General features: G+C 49.3%; 5 protein-coding genes across 5 annotated transcripts; 2 read left to right on the top strand and 3 right to left on the bottom strand.

Moving 5' to 3' along the window:
* Positions 1-165: 165 nt before the first annotated feature.
* FIESC28_00347 (uncharacterized protein) lies at positions 166-3,022 on the bottom strand (the record flags this gene model as incomplete). Its single annotated transcript, XM_031154498.1, has 3 exons — positions 166-852; positions 906-2,671; positions 2,758-3,022. 3 exons carry the CDS (start codon positions 3,020-3,022, stop codon positions 166-168), a joined length of 2,718 nt encoding a protein of 905 aa, XP_031021357.1.
* A 2,194-nt stretch (positions 3,023-5,216) lies between these two features.
* On the bottom strand, positions 5,217-7,020 carry FIESC28_00346 (uncharacterized protein; the record flags this gene model as incomplete). Its single annotated transcript, XM_031154497.1, has 7 exons — positions 5,217-5,391; positions 5,490-5,677; positions 5,726-6,362; positions 6,412-6,485; positions 6,535-6,584; positions 6,637-6,771; positions 6,819-7,020. 7 exons carry the CDS (start codon positions 7,018-7,020, stop codon positions 5,217-5,219), a joined length of 1,461 nt encoding a protein of 486 aa, XP_031021356.1.
* A 2,755-nt stretch (positions 7,021-9,775) lies between these two features.
* Positions 9,776-12,995, top strand: FIESC28_00345 (uncharacterized protein; the record flags this gene model as incomplete). Its single annotated transcript, XM_031154496.1, has 4 exons — positions 9,776-10,054; positions 10,242-10,682; positions 10,734-12,387; positions 12,439-12,995. The coding sequence occupies 4 exons, from the start codon at positions 9,776-9,778 to the stop codon at positions 12,993-12,995; spliced, it is 2,931 nt and encodes a 976-aa protein (XP_031021355.1).
* A 275-nt stretch (positions 12,996-13,270) lies between these two features.
* Positions 13,271-15,334, bottom strand: FIESC28_00344 (uncharacterized protein; the record flags this gene model as incomplete). Its single annotated transcript, XM_031154495.1, has 4 exons — positions 13,271-13,668; positions 13,719-14,436; positions 14,486-14,999; positions 15,057-15,334. The coding sequence occupies 4 exons, from the start codon at positions 15,332-15,334 to the stop codon at positions 13,271-13,273; spliced, it is 1,908 nt and encodes a 635-aa protein (XP_031021354.1).
* Positions 15,335-15,758: 424 nt separating this feature from the next.
* FIESC28_00343 (uncharacterized protein) lies at positions 15,759-17,479 on the top strand (the record flags this gene model as incomplete). Its single annotated transcript, XM_031154494.1, has 3 exons — positions 15,759-15,923; positions 15,973-17,013; positions 17,063-17,479. 3 exons carry the CDS (start codon positions 15,759-15,761, stop codon positions 17,477-17,479), a joined length of 1,623 nt encoding a protein of 540 aa, XP_031021353.1.
* Between the last annotated feature and the right edge of the window lie 115 nt (positions 17,480-17,594).

Below are 17,594 nucleotides of genomic sequence, written 5' to 3'. Positions count from 1 at the left end.
GAGATACAAGTACATAATGAAATACAAAGAAGAATTATCATCCGCCATCGTGTGCTCCATACGGAACGTCATCCAATCGTAGAAGCCGTCGCTTCTGGCCAACAAGAAAAAGGGAGTTAAAGAAAGGAGAGAAAAAGAAGGTTACTAAAAGTTGATATGGTTGAATTACATTCCTGGAGGAGTGAAACCAGGAAGCTTAGGCCATTCACCAAGACGGCCTGGGTCGCCTCCAATTCGGACCCAAATGGCGTGCGAAGGAGTAGGACCGTCAAGAATAAACATCTGGTACCAAGAAGGAGGGCTGACAAAAGCATTGGGAGGTGCAGTAACCGTGCAGGTCTTGCCAGAGCATGAGAACTCGGGGAACAAGGTACGTTGACCCATGCTCACACCGTGAGTAGCACCAACAGAAGCCATAAGCGAGACGCGAAGCTTAGAAGCACCCTCAGCAAGGTCGGAGGTGATAGTGAAAGTGTAGCTCTCGCCATAAGTCCAGTCCTTGTCTGAAATGGTAAACTCGGGCTGATCAGCGCCGGAGAGGAGGTAGTCAGGCCAGAAGTACTCGATGCGCTTCTCCTGAGGGTGCTTGCCTTGGTCCTGAGGGTCGGAACCAGAGACTAGAACCTTTCCGTCGCTAAGGAGGACAGCTTCGGAGTGGTACAGGCGGGCAATGGTGGTGTTGGCAAGAACGGTCATGCGCTGGCCGAGAGGCTCCTCGGGATCATACACGACCGCGTTCAAGTTTGAGTTGTCAGCGAGACCGAAACCACCGCGACCGACTTGGGCTCCCCCGAGGATGAGGTAGCGACCATCGGGAAGGGCGACCATGTTGGGCATGACACGCTTGGAAGGCTGCGACAGTTAGTATGAGGAATAGAATAAGAAGCGATTTCAATGTTACTTACCATACGCTCGATAGTCCACTCGGCTCCCTCGACATCAGGTGCCATCAGGACACAGTTGTCAAGAGCGTCGTTACCAGGCTCATGAGTAGTACCGCCGCAGATGAGAACCTCAACAGGGTCAGAGTAAGGAGCCTTGTGGGGCAAGACCATCATGGTACCCTGAAGAGGATAGTTGCGACCAGTCAATGGGTTGTTGATTTGACCAGGCATGTCAGGAAGTTTCTTGATAGACTGGAAGTCGGTCTGAGAAAGAAGACGAGACTCATTGAACTGAGTAAAGAAAATGTTACCGGAAGGCAAGATAGCCATGTGAGGGTAAGAGTTGGTTCGGCCAATGTTCTCAGCGCGCTCAAGGTAGTCGAGGTAGGTCGACTTGGTGACACCAGCAGGGTGAGGAAGGACTTCAGCGGAGGGAACAATAGGGGCGTCAGAACCGGACTCGCCACCCATGGCAAGAATAGAACCGTTGGAAAGGACAAGGGCAGTGGGATACCAGCGAGGATCAAACAGTCTCAGCTGTGAGTAATCCTCCTCCCAGACGTTGGTGCCATTGTCAACTCCTTGGGGAGAATCAGGAGTGAAGAAGCGAATACCATAGACAGACTCAGCAGACCATCCACCAATGTTGATGATACGTCCAGCCTTGTCAGGAAGGGTGAAAGAAGCAGAGCAGAAAACATCAGTCTTGAGAGCGAGTTCACGGTACGTGTCGGTAGTGTAGTCGAACTCGAAAGAACCCTCAGTGTCATCATCAGATGTGCCGTGCTTCTCGACGAAAACGACCTTGTCGTTGATGCCAACGGAGCTGATCAGGGGAATGATAGGAGAAGTGGAAAAGTGGTCGTATCTTCCAGCCTTGGGACCGGAAGCGTAATGGAATGTGTTGAGGGAAGTGCCGGTCCACTCGTAGTAGTTAATGTGGTTGCCAGCACCGCATGTGGATTCCTTGTCACCAGGGCAGGCCATGCTACAGAAGCTGTCGTCCTTCCAGATATCACCCTTGCGCTCAACGGCCTTGAGATCGCCGCAGACACATTGACGACCGTACTCAACACCACCAGCGGAGTAGCCGAACTTCTGGCAGCGAAGGAGACAGGTCTCGATGGTCATGTTGCTGGTGGCATAGCTACCTGCGTCTTCATACATCCATTGGAGAACGTAGGGGTTGTTGTTGTCGAAGACACAGCCCTTGTACTCCCAGTCACCAGGGAGGCCTGTCTTCTTGGGAACAGGGATGGGGTTGACCTCGAACTCGCCATCGGAGTAGAGCGACAGACGGCTACCAGCTCCGCACATCTGGCTGCTGTCGCCGGCGCAGGGCATGTTGCAGTCAGATTCCTTGGTCTTGGAGGCAGCATTGTTCAGGACATTGCCACAGAAGCACTCCTCAGCGTACTCAAGACCAGCGATCTTGAAGCCGGCCTTGATGCAGGTGGCGATACACTTCTGCGGCGTCATGTCCTTTGAAGGTCCACCGGGGGCGGCTTCCATGGCACGGCCCGGCGGGTCAATGTAGCATCCTGCATAGGACCAGGATCCGGGCAGATCAGTGGCGACAGGAGCAGCTGTACCGGAAGCAGAGGCAGAGGCAGTAGCAGAAACAGTTTCAGTGGGAGATCCAGAAGGAACAGAAGATCCGCCAGCTGAAGCCTTGCCAAAGACAGTCAACCTGTCGCCGGCGCCGCAAGGCTGCTTGTCATCGCCTGTGCAGGGCATGTTACAATCAGCCTCTTTGGTCTTGGTTGTGGGCATTTTGCTGCCGCAGACTAATCACAAATCACAGGTCAGTCACCGAAATCGATCGATGTTTACGAATGCACTGCATGCATATTCTAAAAGAGGATTCACTTACAGCACTCCTTGGAGTACTCCATGCCAGCGAAGGCATAACCTAGACCGACGCAGTGGGCGACGCAGGTCTCAGCTGTGAGGCCCGTCTCATCATAGTGGACAGGGCCGTTGAGAGCGCGCTTGGAGGTGCTATCGATGTAGCAACCCAGGTACTCCCAGCCGTCGGCTGGAGATTTAGGCGCCGTTAGATCCCTGCGCAGGATCACGCTCGCGGAAGCACAATGAGCGGACGCTGCGGCGAGGGCAGCAAGACGGAGCACCAACATATTGGAAAAAGTATGTTGTGCGAGGTGACAGAAGTGGAAGAGGGGCGTAGGCGAGACAAACAAGACAGTAAAGGCAAGAGTAACGAAAGACTTGAACAAAAAGGAATGAATGTATGTATGGATTGCGTCAATATGTTGGAAGTATGATGTGCAGAAGGGCTAGAACTTTACTTGCGAATAAAGGAATGAATCCCCATGCAATGCAGGAAAATCGGAGGGGAAAATCGGTATGTTGGCTGGATAAACCTATACATATATGACTTAGATCCGGAACCGAGGATAGCAGGCTCCTGAGCCTTCTCGCGCCCACATCCCTTTGCCCTTTCTCACTTGTGCCCAGAGACTACCCTTTCTTGGTACAGGGAGGCCCCTTTTCCTCTACATTAGCTGTTCAATAGTGTAAAAGTCAGCCCATTAGCAACCCCAAGAGAATTAAGATTCTTACTATTGTGCACGCGAACAGTATAATGGTCCTTGTGATTATGCACGTCGACGGGCGCGTGGACAAGGAAAGTAATGAAATATCTTACAGTGGGAGCCTTGTGATCAGACAAATGCACTTGAGAGGATAACTCGACGGTGGATCAGGCGAGTATTACTGCATATTGGATCCATTTTGGACGACATGGCAGGGGACGTCTTGGCAAAAGGTCTTGAATTAATTGCTGACCGGCGCCAAATCCATTCAGCCTTGTGATCAATGTCTCTGTATGATAACACTTTGGAGTGCAACTTTAGCGGAGAGAAGAAAGGTTGTACAAGCTTGATCGACAGGGTCAGGACCGGGATGAGAGCGGGTATCAGGCTGACGCCCAGCGGTTGCTAATCTCTCGATCTGTACAAGAGTGGGTGGAGTCCAAGACTTGGGACTTGACCATTACCAGAACCCCTGGACCTGAACCTTGGTCGGTGGAGAAAAGATGGCGAGGAGCGAGTTGAGCCAATTGCAAAGTCTAATTGTTTCGTTTTTAAAGCGGTTCAAGTTCAAGTGGGCTATCCGCAGCCTCACTTAAAGTATATCCATACAAGGGCCCGTTTAAACTGAACGGACTGTCTCACAAAACAAATCGTCTGTTCACTGTCAAAGAGGCTCAGGGGGTTGGAGCCGAGCAAAGCAAAGTAGGTACGTAAAGCGAAGCGAACCATCCATCCCATCCCATCTTGGATGGTAGGATGGGCGGGTAAAAGATAGCACTAGGCACAGATACAACCCATGCTCAATTTGGTTATTCGGAAGGGAACGTGCTTATGGCCCGATTGGTGAAGAGGGGAATAGCCGAGGGAAGTGGATGGATGGCCGAAGCCCCTGTATCAATGTAACCCACACAAAAAATGCATTGCAACCTCTGCCGTTCTCCCTCATATCGCATCGCAGAGCGAAGAAAAAAACACGAGCCTTGGCTGCAGGCAAAAGTTCTACCTGCCTGCACAAGACAGGGGGAGACTGCATTCTGTTAGCTGCAGTGAAGAAATATATTTTATCAGGGTTTTTACGAGCGCTTAACAAGGGTGTTTATCATATCATTCTCGGTCTTGGTCCAGTTGAGGCGCCGCTTAGCAGCAATACCAAGACGTGTTGGTCCGTAATTGTTATTTCTAGGCCAATATTGTGCCAACGCATAATCTTGGCCTTTATGTTATATGCAATAAGGGACTATGCTCGTAGGGTTCAGTGGAGAAGTGTTGGTTAAAAATACATATGCACTGTAATTGCTGTACAGTATGGTATTCTTTGAATAGAAATTCCATCGACGATCAAGCCTCTCATCACTTTATCCAGATGTGCCCTGTAAGCAAGCAGTAAGCAGAGCGATCCAGGGTCGATGATCAATGATGACTCCATATAAAATGAAAGGGTAACTGTCAGCCTGGGTCTGCAAGGTCCACACAAGCAAATCTGGTAAACTCTCCGATTGCTGACACAAGATCGAACGCGATACAAGTGACAGATAAAGAGGCTTTTCAGTCGCGCCAATTACGTGTATTCGTTCATGTTGGTGAGAATTTAGTACGAAACAACGCAATCCGTGTAAGATTAGAGGTGCAACACCACGTGCAGCAAGATAACTTCATAACACAAGACAAAAGATAAGACTATCAAGACATTACAATGATACCATTCTGTATACTATACTATTTCCAAAAGATAAAAAAAGAAACTCAGCCCTAAGAGATACTAATCTTGCATGATGCTTCAGGTCGATTTGACAGTTCCACATGCACCCTCCTGCCACATCTTGACAGATTTAACAACCATACCACGGTCCTTGACAGGACCCCACGTGGGAAGCCAAGTATCGTTGGCCTTCCAGAAATCACGCATAGGGGTCTCGCTGCTATCAGCCCAGGGTTTATCGCCGACCGCATCACTGTAAGCAGAATAGATTAGCATCCATTCCAATGCAGGTGAGATCGAGGGGTAAAAAAGTGGAATAGAGTCGTAGAAAAAGAGGAGAATGAGACTTACGGGAACCATCCGTTGGTACTGCCCACTGCAACGTTGAGGATGAGAAAGAATTTCTCGTCAAACGGTGTGTTTTTGCGACCGGTGCTGCTCCACGGGTCCACGGGGATTGAACCATTGATGGACTCGCCGGCGAATTCACCGTACGTCCAAAGGTTCTTGTTCTTGGTGAAGTCGAAGAATTGAACTTGCTGCACAGAAGTCAGTTACAGTCCGTAGAAAATAGAGAAAAGACTTACTCGGAGACGGCCGTCGAGCCAGGTGAAGAGATACTTCTCACTCCATTCAAGACCATAGGTGTGAAACTTCTCAGAGTAAAGGACTCGCTTTCCTCCCCACTCGCCATAAGCTCTCCTCCAGCGATCATTCTCTGTAGCAGTTCCCCAGTGAAGCGCCGAAGACACAAGGTTGTTACCCATAGGATACGTCTTTGCATCATTGCCACGGCTCTCAGCAATATCAATCTCACCCGACTTGGGCCATTCACCGTAGACGTCATCTTGAGGCATCATCCAGATGGCAGGCCAGAGCCAGTCACCTTTAGGCATACGCGCCACGACCTCGACGCGCCCGTAACGGATGGTCTTTTTACCTTTTGTGTTTAGGCGTGCGGATCGCACGGGGTTGATGATTTGACCGAGAGTGGCATTACTGCGTGATGCGCAGGGCCAGCGGTCGTTGTTCTTCTTGATGGTCTTGGAGGTACATGTTCCCCAAGTTTTGCTGTTGGTAGTCATGTTGACGGTGAAACCATTCTCGAGCTGAGCTCTGGTGATGGATGTGCTCTCAAGAGTCGCTGTAGGGACGATGTGAAGGCCCTCAGCGTCAACATATGAGTTGGCTGGATCATCGGTAGTCCAGTCAAAGGCACCAGTACTGATGATTATTAGTCAAGGAAATGAAAAGAATTGAGGATGAGACATACCCGAAGCCGTTCATCTGAACTTCATGGTTCCAGTTGTTAAGGTTCTGGAAATGGTCGTCCATGACCAAGCAGTACTAAATCAATTAGTTTGTGATGATGATGAATTTTATAAGCTTCACTTACATCATGCTTGGGGACATTGGTCTCCTTCCAGCAAAGGAATCCTCCAACACCTGAAAATAAAGATTAATGACTGAAAAGAACACGAAAAGAATGTCAACTTACCAAGACCAAGGAAGACACATGTGTAGAAGATGGTGCTGTCCCAATTCCATTGCTTCTTCTTAGCCTCTAGCCATGGCTTCTCAAATTCGCCTTGGAGACGACTGCTTCTGAAGCGTCGACGGACACCACTAGATGCTGGAGATTGTTAGATAGAATAAAGAATAGTAAATGCACATACATACCCTCAAATGAAGAAGTATTGCGAGTATATCCCAATTGTCGCGATGTCACAGACTCAGCAGCAGGCGTCGCTGCAACAGGTGTCGCAAAAGGGTTCTCAGTATTGTCAGGACCAGGCGTAGCGAAAGGATCTGCTGTGGTCTGCTGCTGCAGTGAAGAGCCTTCTGCAGCAGCAGCAGAGGTGGCAGTCCTTGAACCTTCCATGACCAAACCAAAGTGGGGATATGTCAAATGCCAATGTTGGAAGTGACAGACAAGGGGATGGGAGGGGGAAAGGAACTGTAGCTAGCGAACGAACGAATTTATCCAAGGGACAGTTGGTTCAAGAATGCATTCACCTTTCTTTCTGGGAACGTCTTCTTGGCTTGTCGAGCTGAAAGCAAGGCCAAGACAATAATCGCTACCAGAACCCAACACGAACAAGAGACAGGGATAACGGAGACTGCTGATCCTTGGGTCTCGACCAAAAGCTCGAGGTTTATCTTGAGGTGATTATGCAAGATTTCAATACAAAGATATGATGAAGGAAACGTGGTGCAAGATGCATGGGAAGTGTTGAGATGTGGGATAATCTCGCCTCACGCCAGCATCCAATATTTCGCCATGTCCATGGATACCAACAAACAAGGCCGTAACTCACCCGTCGGATGAGGTCCAACAGGCACATGTCGAGATAAACAAAAGAAGAAACTAACCCAAAGAAAATCAAAGCGTGTGTCAGCGTCAGCGGCAACGGGTCTGGGAAAGAAGCTAGGAGAGTAAAAAGTAAGCCACATATTGCTGTCAAAGGCGCGATTGGCTTAGCACCGATCCAAGGCTGTGCGGGCCGGTAGCAGTTACGGTGGGATGCAAAAAAAAAAAGAAGCAAAAGAACCCCCGGTTCGACCGAGTAGAGGTTCAAAAGGAAAAACTTCCACAAGAGTGCCCATGGACCGTTCTTCTGTGCTTAGTTATGCAGGTTTCATATGCCGTGTAACAATGTAGACATGCCGCTACGAGTCAAAGAGGAAGTTGAGTTGGTGAAGGAACCCCTGGTCCCTGTTGCAGCCAAGAGATATATGACCAGGGGCATTCAAGACGTTATCAAACTTATCTTGTGAAGATTAGCAGGCATTAGGCTTAGGCTCTTCTAGGCCCTCACCCCCCCCGCTAGCGGGTTACGGGCCGTCCACTACACCATGCCCTAAAGATACTGGCTCGACGTTATCTTCCTACAGTAGCCTTCTTTTCCTTCTTGATTATCCCACGCTAAGGCCGTATTGACCTTGGTTTTCGTCTTGTTTGCAACGGATTACGTGCAGTTGATATGCTTTTCCCGGGCTACTTGATTGGTTCTTCACCGGAGACAATATCTCGATGGCTGGTGATAGTCATCTAATATTAGCCATATTTGGTTAAGCGACCGGAGAATTGGTGAGACTGAGAGACATTTTTAATTTTTAATTTTTAGACGCCGCAGAAGGACATGACGCTTTCTGCAACCATGCTCGTATGGAAAAAAAGTCAACGACACTTCCATGTGGGTTTCAAGTTGACTGATGACTCTTTGACCAACTGCCGAAGGGGATTTGCGCCTGCGCACGTTCTCTCGCTTGCCCTATCACCCTCGCTAAAGAATTAATCCCGCTTGGAGGCGTTGCGTTGTCTCGCCGAACTTGTTTGTTTCTCGCAGCCTTACTATTTGTTTCTCTCCCAACCAGATCGTTTTACTGGTTTGATCCGATCTTTGAGGTCCTCCGCCACCCTGGCTGAATCTGGTTCCCCACTGCGCAAAAAGTTCCAGTCATTGCAAGCCAGGTCCAGGTCTCGGGGGAAATAGCGGGGATAACACGAAACCTTGGAGACACAACGACCTGGAGGGGCAAATAGAGTTGGCCAGTCAATTTAATTAACAAGGCTGGTTTTATCGTAACCGCTGTACTCTACTGTAACTCTAACTCTATATCCAAGATATGATCCCGGTGGCGGGTACCATACCCTCCGTCGTTATGGCTACAAGGGACAGCCGACAGCAAAGCAAGATACTGTACGTTGGTTGATGCCCGTGTTATGTTGCTGTCAATCAAATTTTGGCGGACTTGGCATCAGCTCGCTAGAGGTGAAAGTGACAGGGACAACAAGACATCCATGCGTTATTCACTTCTCCGTCTCCGTATCCCAGGCACAAGAACAGGGGCACAGGGGACGGTGGGGGGCAAGGGTACGGGTTTGAGAGGAGACAGACACGTTTTTCTCGTGCAGTTACTGCAACAAAATGGGCAAGGATTTGCATGTCTCTTGATTGTGATTGTTGGTGTTACGTTTTTAGAAGAGGGTCTGATCTGGCTGGCCCTGGGTCCTGGCTCGGCCTGGCCTGGCTGCATCCGAGACTGAGCCTGAGTCTGAATCTCACCGAGAGATATGCATGCCGAGAATGATATCCCGTTCCCAACAAAGAGAAAGATGCGAAGGATAACGACAGCAGCCACTACCCACGTTCCCTCTTGTCTGGTCTGCTTTTCTCGTCTGACCCGACGAGTGCATACTGTACAGCACAAGGCAGCTCCGAGTCCGTGGTCGAATCCAGACTCCATCTCAGCTCAGATCGGTCAACTTCAGCTCAGGCTTGCCACTGCGTTGGTATCTTTGCCTAGTGTTGTCCATCCCACCGTATCGTACTGTAGATTCCCATGCTGACACGGATAAGCCGTGTGCAAAAGACATTCATAACTTGCTTGACCCGCGGTTACCCTCCATACTCTGTTCATCTTCATCTGCTCTTGTCTTGGCTTTGAGAAGCACCTCCTTCCTCTTCCTTTACCTTTCCCCCATTCCCACACCCTTCCCCCTGGTCGTGTCCCGTGGGCAGATCATCACCTTCGTTTGATCACTCTGCTTTCTCTTGAGCCACCCAACCGCTCGTTATTTCATCGCTGCGTGTGACCTGAAGCCATCCTGTGTCTTCACCTCCACGTGAGCCATGACTTCTGAGAAGCCTGCCTCTCGCTTTATCGAGTCGGGCGTGCTCCAGCCGCCCAGTCCCGTCATGGACTCTGCGACTCTCAAGAGGCTTGAGGCTGGAGATCACGAACCTGCCCCTACTCCTCCTCCTCCTGCTCATGTGCCCTCTGTGATGCAGCAGCAGAAAGCGCCAGAATGGACGAGAAGAGCTCCGCCTTCAAGATCTGCGCACAGCTCCTACTCGGGAACACCAGCTGTCATGCAGATTCCCGATGCCACGGCTGCGGATCTACCAGTTGTGAGTAAAACCTTTCTCTTCACGGCTTGAACTGTTTCATGCTTGGGATCCAACATCACTGTTACCCTCTTCACCGCCCTTGCTTGTGCTTTACCCGATACGCTGGGTGGCCTGTTGGTCCCCATCGGCCCCTCACCAACAAACAAACAATCGCTTAAGTGATCAACATCGATACTGACGATCGCAGGTGGCCAAGTACATCGCCCGTCGTGCGACTCTACTAGGCTGGTTTGATGAGCCTGCCGCTGCTGCCATCACAAGCGGCTGGTCTTCAACATGCATTGCACTCAAGAAGCCAGATGGATCGTACCTGTACAATCCAGATGACCCAAGCCCAGACCTGGCTGCCGCCATCGGTCGCATCAATGAGTCTGCTGTTGTCTCGATGTCGTCTGAGGTGACCAATTCCGTTCTGGATAGTATCAAGCCTGGACAAGGTAGCCTTATCAATGAAGACACTGGTGCTCGCATTCCCATCGTTGCTAGCTTTGCCGATATTCATGATTCACTTGTGCACCTGACCAGCGCATGCATTGTTGTGCAAGAACGATGTGTACTGATCTGGTCTCACGAGGCGAGAAATGTTCTCAATGTCGCGCACAACGTCGAGAAGCAAATGTTGGCCTTTGTAAGTTGCTTATCATCAAAATTCCAGTGCTTGAATCTAACTCTTCTACAGGTTGTTGGTCCCAACATGCCTCGTGGTATGCTTGCGCAGACTGAAGAACACTCGGAGGAAAATTTCCACACGCCTGTTCGTGGAGCCATTGATGAGCGAAATGAAGTCTACCAGGCCGCTATCAAGGTTGAAGAAGGCGGCGATGATGACGATGCTGATATCGAGAGCAGAGCGCTCAGACGCCCTACTCTCCTTGTCCACTCTTTCAGAATCGGCATTGTCATAATGTTGGTTATTCTGACCCAGAGTGTTGGTATTTCCAAACTCGTCCGCCAATGGTCTTGGGACGGCGACTACAAGCGTTTTGCGTTGGCTGCTGTCGTTCCTCCTCTAATGGTCTTGTCGCTGTTCTTCTTCATCGTTGTCGTCAGTAGTGTCTTCCAGCTTCTCCTTCCCGCTGGAATCTGCCTCAAGAACTCCAAGTTCCACTCTGCAGTCAAACCCAACCCCAAGCGATACAAGGACTACCAACTTCCTCACATAACTGTACAAATGCCTGTCTACAAGGAAGGTCTACGAGGTGTCATTGTCCCAACCATGGTCTCAGTCATGGCAGCAATCCAGCACTACGAGAACCAAGGTGGCACAGCTTCCGTCTACATCAACGACGATGGTATGCAGTGCATCCAGCCCGAACTCGCCGCAGCTCGCAAGCAGTACTACCGTGAGAACGGCATCGGCTACTGCGCCCGTCTTCCCAACAAGAAGTCCCCTAAATCCAAGGGCTTCTCCTGGTTCAAGCGCTCTCCCCCCGTTGACCCTGAAGTCGACAACCAAGACGAGAGCTCCATCTCTCCCCAAGGCCGCGCCAATGCACTCGGCTTCGTCCGCAAGGGCAAGTTCAAGAAGGCTAGCAACATGAACTACTGCCTTGCCTTTTCCAACCGCGTCGAAGATGAGATGTTGAGACTCACTGAGCTGGAGTGTCAGAACCGTGGATGCAGTTATGAGGATCTGACTGCCGAGGACGATGACCAACTTTATGAACAGGCTCTGCAGAACATGGTAGATGCTGACGAGGGCAATACCTGGGCTGAGGGTAACATCCGCATGGGTGAGATCATTCTTCTTATCGACTGTGACACTCGTCTCCCCATCGACTGTCTTCTTTACGGCGCTCTTGAGATGTACGAGAGCCCTGAAGTCGCTATTCTACAACACGGATCAGGCGTCATGCAAGTCGCCCACAACATTTTCGAGAACGGTATCACCTACTTCACCAACATTGTTTACACGGCCATCAAGTATGGTGTTGGTACCGGTGATGTCGCTCCTTTCGTCGGCCATAACGCTTTCCTTCGCTGGAAGGCTGTCCAGAGCGTTGCTTTTGTCGATCCATCTGACAAGGTCACCAAGTGGTGGTCCGACTCGCACGTTTCTGAAGATTTCGATATCAGTCTGAGGGTTCAAATGGCTGGTATGATCTGTCGACTCGCTACTTATCACAACGGTGGTTTTGAGGAGGGTGTTTCCCTGACGGTCTATGATGAGCTGAACCGATGGGAGAAGTATGCTTATGGGTGCAACGAGCTTGTGTTCCATCCTTTCTACCAGTGGATCTACAAGGGTCCTGTCACCCGACTCTTCCTGCGATTCCTTTGGAGCAGCATGCCAGTGACCAGCAAGGTATCCATTATAGCCTACATCTTTACCTGTAAGTATTTGCCTCACACCCGTTATCTGAATCCCATACTGACTTTCTTAGACTATGCCATTGCTGCTGGTTTGCTCCTCACCCTCATCAACTACGTCCTCGTCGGACTATTCTTCTACGACCTAGACCAATTTTACATGCCCTCATGGGGCATCTGGGTCTCCCTCCTGGTCGTCTTTAACGGTGTCGCCTCTGTCGCATGCAGCATGACGCGACATCGTCTCAAGGAGAAGTCATTCTGGTCTTCCATCCTCGAGGCATGCAAATGGCTTCCCTTCCTTCTTCTCTTCTTTGGTGGCATCAGCATCAACTGTGCCAAAGCCCTCCTCTGCCACGCCTTCTCCATCAACATTGAGTGGGCGTCGACATCCAAGGAGCTGGGTCCTACGGGTATCTACATCGGTCTCAACAAGATGATGCACCGATTCAAGTACACATTCCTTATCTGCTTCGTGCTCGCCGGCGGCATGATCTACATGGCCGTCGCAGCGCCCTGGGGCTGGACTATTGCACCTGGAAAGTTCTCGTCCGGTACTTTTGCTATCGTGCCGTTGGCTGTCCAGATTTCTTGCGCATTCTGTTTGCCGATCTTCCTCGGCTTGACTTAATCACAAAAAAATGGGAAAATTTATTATCAATGGGAAATTAACGAAATATTAGAAACGAAAATGGAGAACTAATACATACATATCATGAGAAAATGGACAAATAGTTACTGAACATTACATACATAGAATGATACTAGGGTAGCCTAAGAATGCTCTCATCTAGGCATGGTTTAATACTACTTTAACCTTCTATAATTATCCTCTTGCACCTGGTTATTCTCGCGACTACTATTTCTTAAGTGTGCACGCCTTTGATGCTTCCAATTGAAGATATATCAACTGATACTATCCCAAAACGCCCAGTCAATATCCGCAAACTCAAATCCAAAAGGTTGCAAGTCATCTTCTCCAATCCTTCCTTGTCCAAAGTCGAGCAACGAACTCATCGGCGCATCTTTATCATTCGTATCCTCAATGATGATTCCTTCCGTCTCGGTCAAGATCTCCTCCAGTTGTGACACAAACTCCGGCTTCTCCATGTCAGTCAAGCCAGGCTTCTGTCGACACTCATACCAAGTTGCGATCACCGACTTGGCTGCATGCGAAGTTCTTCGGTCTTCTGACATTTCTGTCAATTGATCTGCGACCGCGTATAGATCGCTGAGTAAGGACCATGCTGATTGGATCATAGTAACGTCTGTTAGGCTTGACATATCTACCAAGATGCCAATGACTGAGGTTGTTAGTATGAGACTGAAAGTCAGAACAACAGGAAATACTTACGAGCATACCAGACAAACGAAGCCTCTGCAAGCCAACGAAACTTATGAAGCAGAGGATTCGCATATGACACAACTTGATACCTCATAGCCTGCATACACGTGTTGAAATGGTCAATATTGGCCTGATCGTCCCCCCGAGGAGACTGCAGCTTCGCGTCGTGGGATTTCCGTAACCGTAGTATATTTACGATTGCCCGTGCTGAGATCTGCAGCAATGTATGCAGAGGATTGGTAGGATCACAATACTGAAGAAAATGTTCGTTCAAACTGCTTTCCATCCCATCAACCATTGCAGGACTCAAACATCCAAGCAACGACCCTTCACCCGCAGCTATCTGCTTCGCCTGGGCAAAACGTCGAAAACCGCGCTGTTTCTCCATGATAAAATACGTGAAACAAGTATACGCAAAGCTCGTAAGACCAGTCCGTTCTTTAGGCGCAACCTTTGAACTCGGATCAAGATCTTCGTCTTCGATGTTGAGTGGAAGTCTAACGTCCCAGGCTGTACCGAAAGACAAGGGCGTTACGCCGTTCTTAAGAGACAAAATAAGTTCGAGATGTTGAAGCTGCCACCAGAGTCTTCGACGTTCTTCTGTTTCGATGGGCGAAAGGCCCAGGACTGTGCCGTCGCGGTGGATGCCGAGCTGTTCGGCGCTGCGCGATATTAGTGCGATTAGGCTGGAGAGACTGCGGGGTGATAAGACGTCGATGTTTGCTTTCTAAGAGTTGTTAGTGCTGGTGAGCACAAAATGGGTAGGGAACACATACTATGTAGAAACAGAACGCCTTTAGCGTTGCGATACTGTCAACGGCCAAGAGATTCATCCTCGAGAAGGCGATATCACATCTCATACGACACTCATCCATCAAGAGAGCCCTCGCTCTACCAAACCGCCTCAGACATTCCTTATTCGTCAAAGTCATGGCCGCAAATAATCTCGTTGACAAGATCAACACTCGCTCGCCATCGTCAAGAGCATTCCACTTTTCTTCATTCGATACTGCAGCTTTCAGGTGAGCCAGGGTCCATTTGAAGTTTATCTTGACAATAGGCTCGACACGCTCCATAAATGTGTCCCAAAGTTTGACAGCTTCTAAGGCAGGCATTTGTAGAGGTAGCGTTTCTGAGGTAACGGAATTATCGCGCCATGGTGAGCCGTTGAATGCATGAGGGAGGAATTTAGCTGGTGATAAAGCTGTGCCTCTAGGATCATTGGAACTGAACTGTGGTTTCGGTCCCTTGTAAAGTCGTGAGACGTCTATCCACGTCTGCCAACCCTCCCTGACAACCCCATTAGTTAATCAAGTCCCATGCGATAAAAACATCTCTTTTACTTACGATTCCTGATACACTCCCTTCCCATCCTGCTGTACAATAACCGGCGTCTGAGCACGACTGCCCTCAGACAAAGGCGTCACACCCGGCCTTTCACCATTTTCTGGATCTCCGCCCAAAGACCTCACAATCTCTTCAAGTTTCTTGATGCGATCAAATGGCGAAACATCCGGATACGTGCAAGTATCATTTTTGCGACGCTTACAATTCGAACAGGGCGGTTCTGATCTATCGCAGCGGACTTTTCGTTTCGCACAGGGCTCACATGCTTGAGTTCTCATGGTGGTCGGTCTTTGTTCAATTTCCGACACGATCGACAATTTGGGTCTTGGAGTTGAGGATCTATCGTGTTGCTCGATCCATGACGTTGTTGTAATTAAAAGCTCGGGGACCCCGCGAGGTTTTTGAGGGTGAGTATTGACTAGCTCGGGCTCGGTACCGAGACCGAGATTTTGGAGGACATGTTTGATTGGTCGATTGGGAAGAATCCTTTGCGATAGGGATCGAAATGTGTAATTGACTTGGAATGTAAAGGAATGTTTTCTTGATATTTAAATCTATCTTCTTTCTCGTATTTGGTTTCTTGTAATTACTATCAATTGCTTTATTCCAAGTCGTGGTGTCTATTCATAAACTGCCACTCTCGATTCAACAACACCTTCTAACACTATCATCGCGTACACTGCTACTAGCAAACTCTCCAGTATGGACGAAAAACACCACAGAACTTCTGACAGCCCAGAGCGGCCAAGTACTGAAGCAGCCAATCAACACTCAGATACCACAGACGATGTCAAGACATATCCTCCAAAGAAGGTCGTGCTACCAACTATGGTCGCTCTTTTCCTCGTCTTTTTCCTGGTCGCACTGGTAAGCCATACCCAGTCCCACTCGTCAAACCTCTACTAACACCATCAAGGACCGAACTATCATTGGTACAGCTATTCCAACTATATCTGCCGAATTCGACAGCTTTGGCGACATAGCCTGGTACGAATCTGCCTTCCTCCTTCCCCTCTGTGTCTTCCAGCTGTCCTTTGGTCTCATCTTCAAATACTATTCCACCAAATGGGTTCTCTTCATTCTTACCGCCATATTCGAAATCGGATCTATCGTCTGTGCTGCGGCGCCTAACTCGAATGCTTTGATCGTCGGACGAGCCATCACAGGCATTGGTGGCGCTGGTATTGGATCTGGTGTGTTTATCTATATAACACTCTTGTTTCCTCTTGAGGACCGACCAAAGTATCTTGGATCTTTGGGCTCTGCCTTTGGAATCTCTTCGATCTTGGGTCCTATTCTAGGAGGCTATCTTACGTCGGTCAGCTGGCGTTGGTGCTTCTGGATCAATGTTCCCATCGGTGGTCTTTCTTTGATCTTGCTGTTCATTCTTGCTCCCAACAGACCATCACCTGCTAAGCCGGCCGACACATGGCGTCAGAGGTTCTTGGATCTTGATCCGATTGGCTTCTTGCTCGTTGCTGGCGCGATCGTTTGTCTCCTGTTCGCCCTCGAGTTTGGTAAAGAGGAGCAACGATGGTCCAGTGGCCGTGTCGTTGCTCTGTTCGTCGTCTTCGCCGTCCTATTCCTCGCTTTCGCTGGATATCAAGCATGGAGAAAAGAAAAGGCTACGATCCCACCAAGAATCATCTTCAAGAGGACAGTTCTTGCTTCTTGTCTTCTCAATTTTGCTATCAGTTCTGTTCTGGTGTTATACGCCTTTTACATCCCTGTTTGGTTCCAGGTTGTCAAGGGAAAGTCGCCCGAGGGCTCTGGCATTGCTCTACTGCCACTCCTGCTCAGCAATGTCTTGTTTGTCATCGTCAGTGGAATCTTAGTTAGTGCTGTTGGGTACTTCACTCCATTCTCTATCGCTGGAAGTGCCATTCTTGTCATTGGCGCTGCTCTTATTTCTACTTGGACTGCGGACGTTAGCCAAGGTAAATGGATTGGATATCAGGTATGTTTCTACAGCAGAAGATTTAGGAGTATTACTGATAAATCGGCAGATCATCACCGGCGCAGGCATGGGTCTCACCCTCCAACAACCAGCCATCGCAATCCAAACCGTCCTCTCAGAAAGCGATGCCGCAATCGGTCTTTCCATTCTCAGTTTCGTCGGCTTCCTTGGTGGAACAGTCTTCATCACGGTAGCCCAAACCTTACTTCAAGGACAGCTGGAGAGCAAGATCACGAAATATGTTCCAGACATCGACCCCAGTCAACTTAGCAACAGTGGAGCTGCAAGCATCAGAAAACTCGTGTCGGGGGATAAGGTGGATCTTGTATTGAAGGCGTACAATGACTCTATGAGGCCTATCTGGTACCTTGGCCTTGCTATGGGCGCGGCTGCCTTCATTGTATCTTTTGGATTGGAGTGGAAGAATGTCAAGGCGGCCAAAAATAAGTCGTCTTCTAAGGCCTAGGTAGATGTTAGCAGGTAGCATAAAGTAACCAGATAGAGTTTCTTTGGATGTTGTGTAACAAACGGTGCTTATAATGTTTACTTGAGCCATCAGCAAGCACATACGACCAAAGGTA

This window comes from Fusarium coffeatum (assembly GCF_003316985.1).
Source record: "Fusarium coffeatum strain FIESC_28 chromosome Unknown BRIP53273_contig_9, whole genome shotgun sequence".
NCBI classification, from domain to species: Eukaryota; Fungi; Ascomycota; class Sordariomycetes; order Hypocreales; family Nectriaceae; genus Fusarium; species Fusarium coffeatum.
The sequence above is the reverse complement of the archived record's forward strand: the minus strand, read 5'-3'. Positions and strand labels throughout refer to the sequence as shown.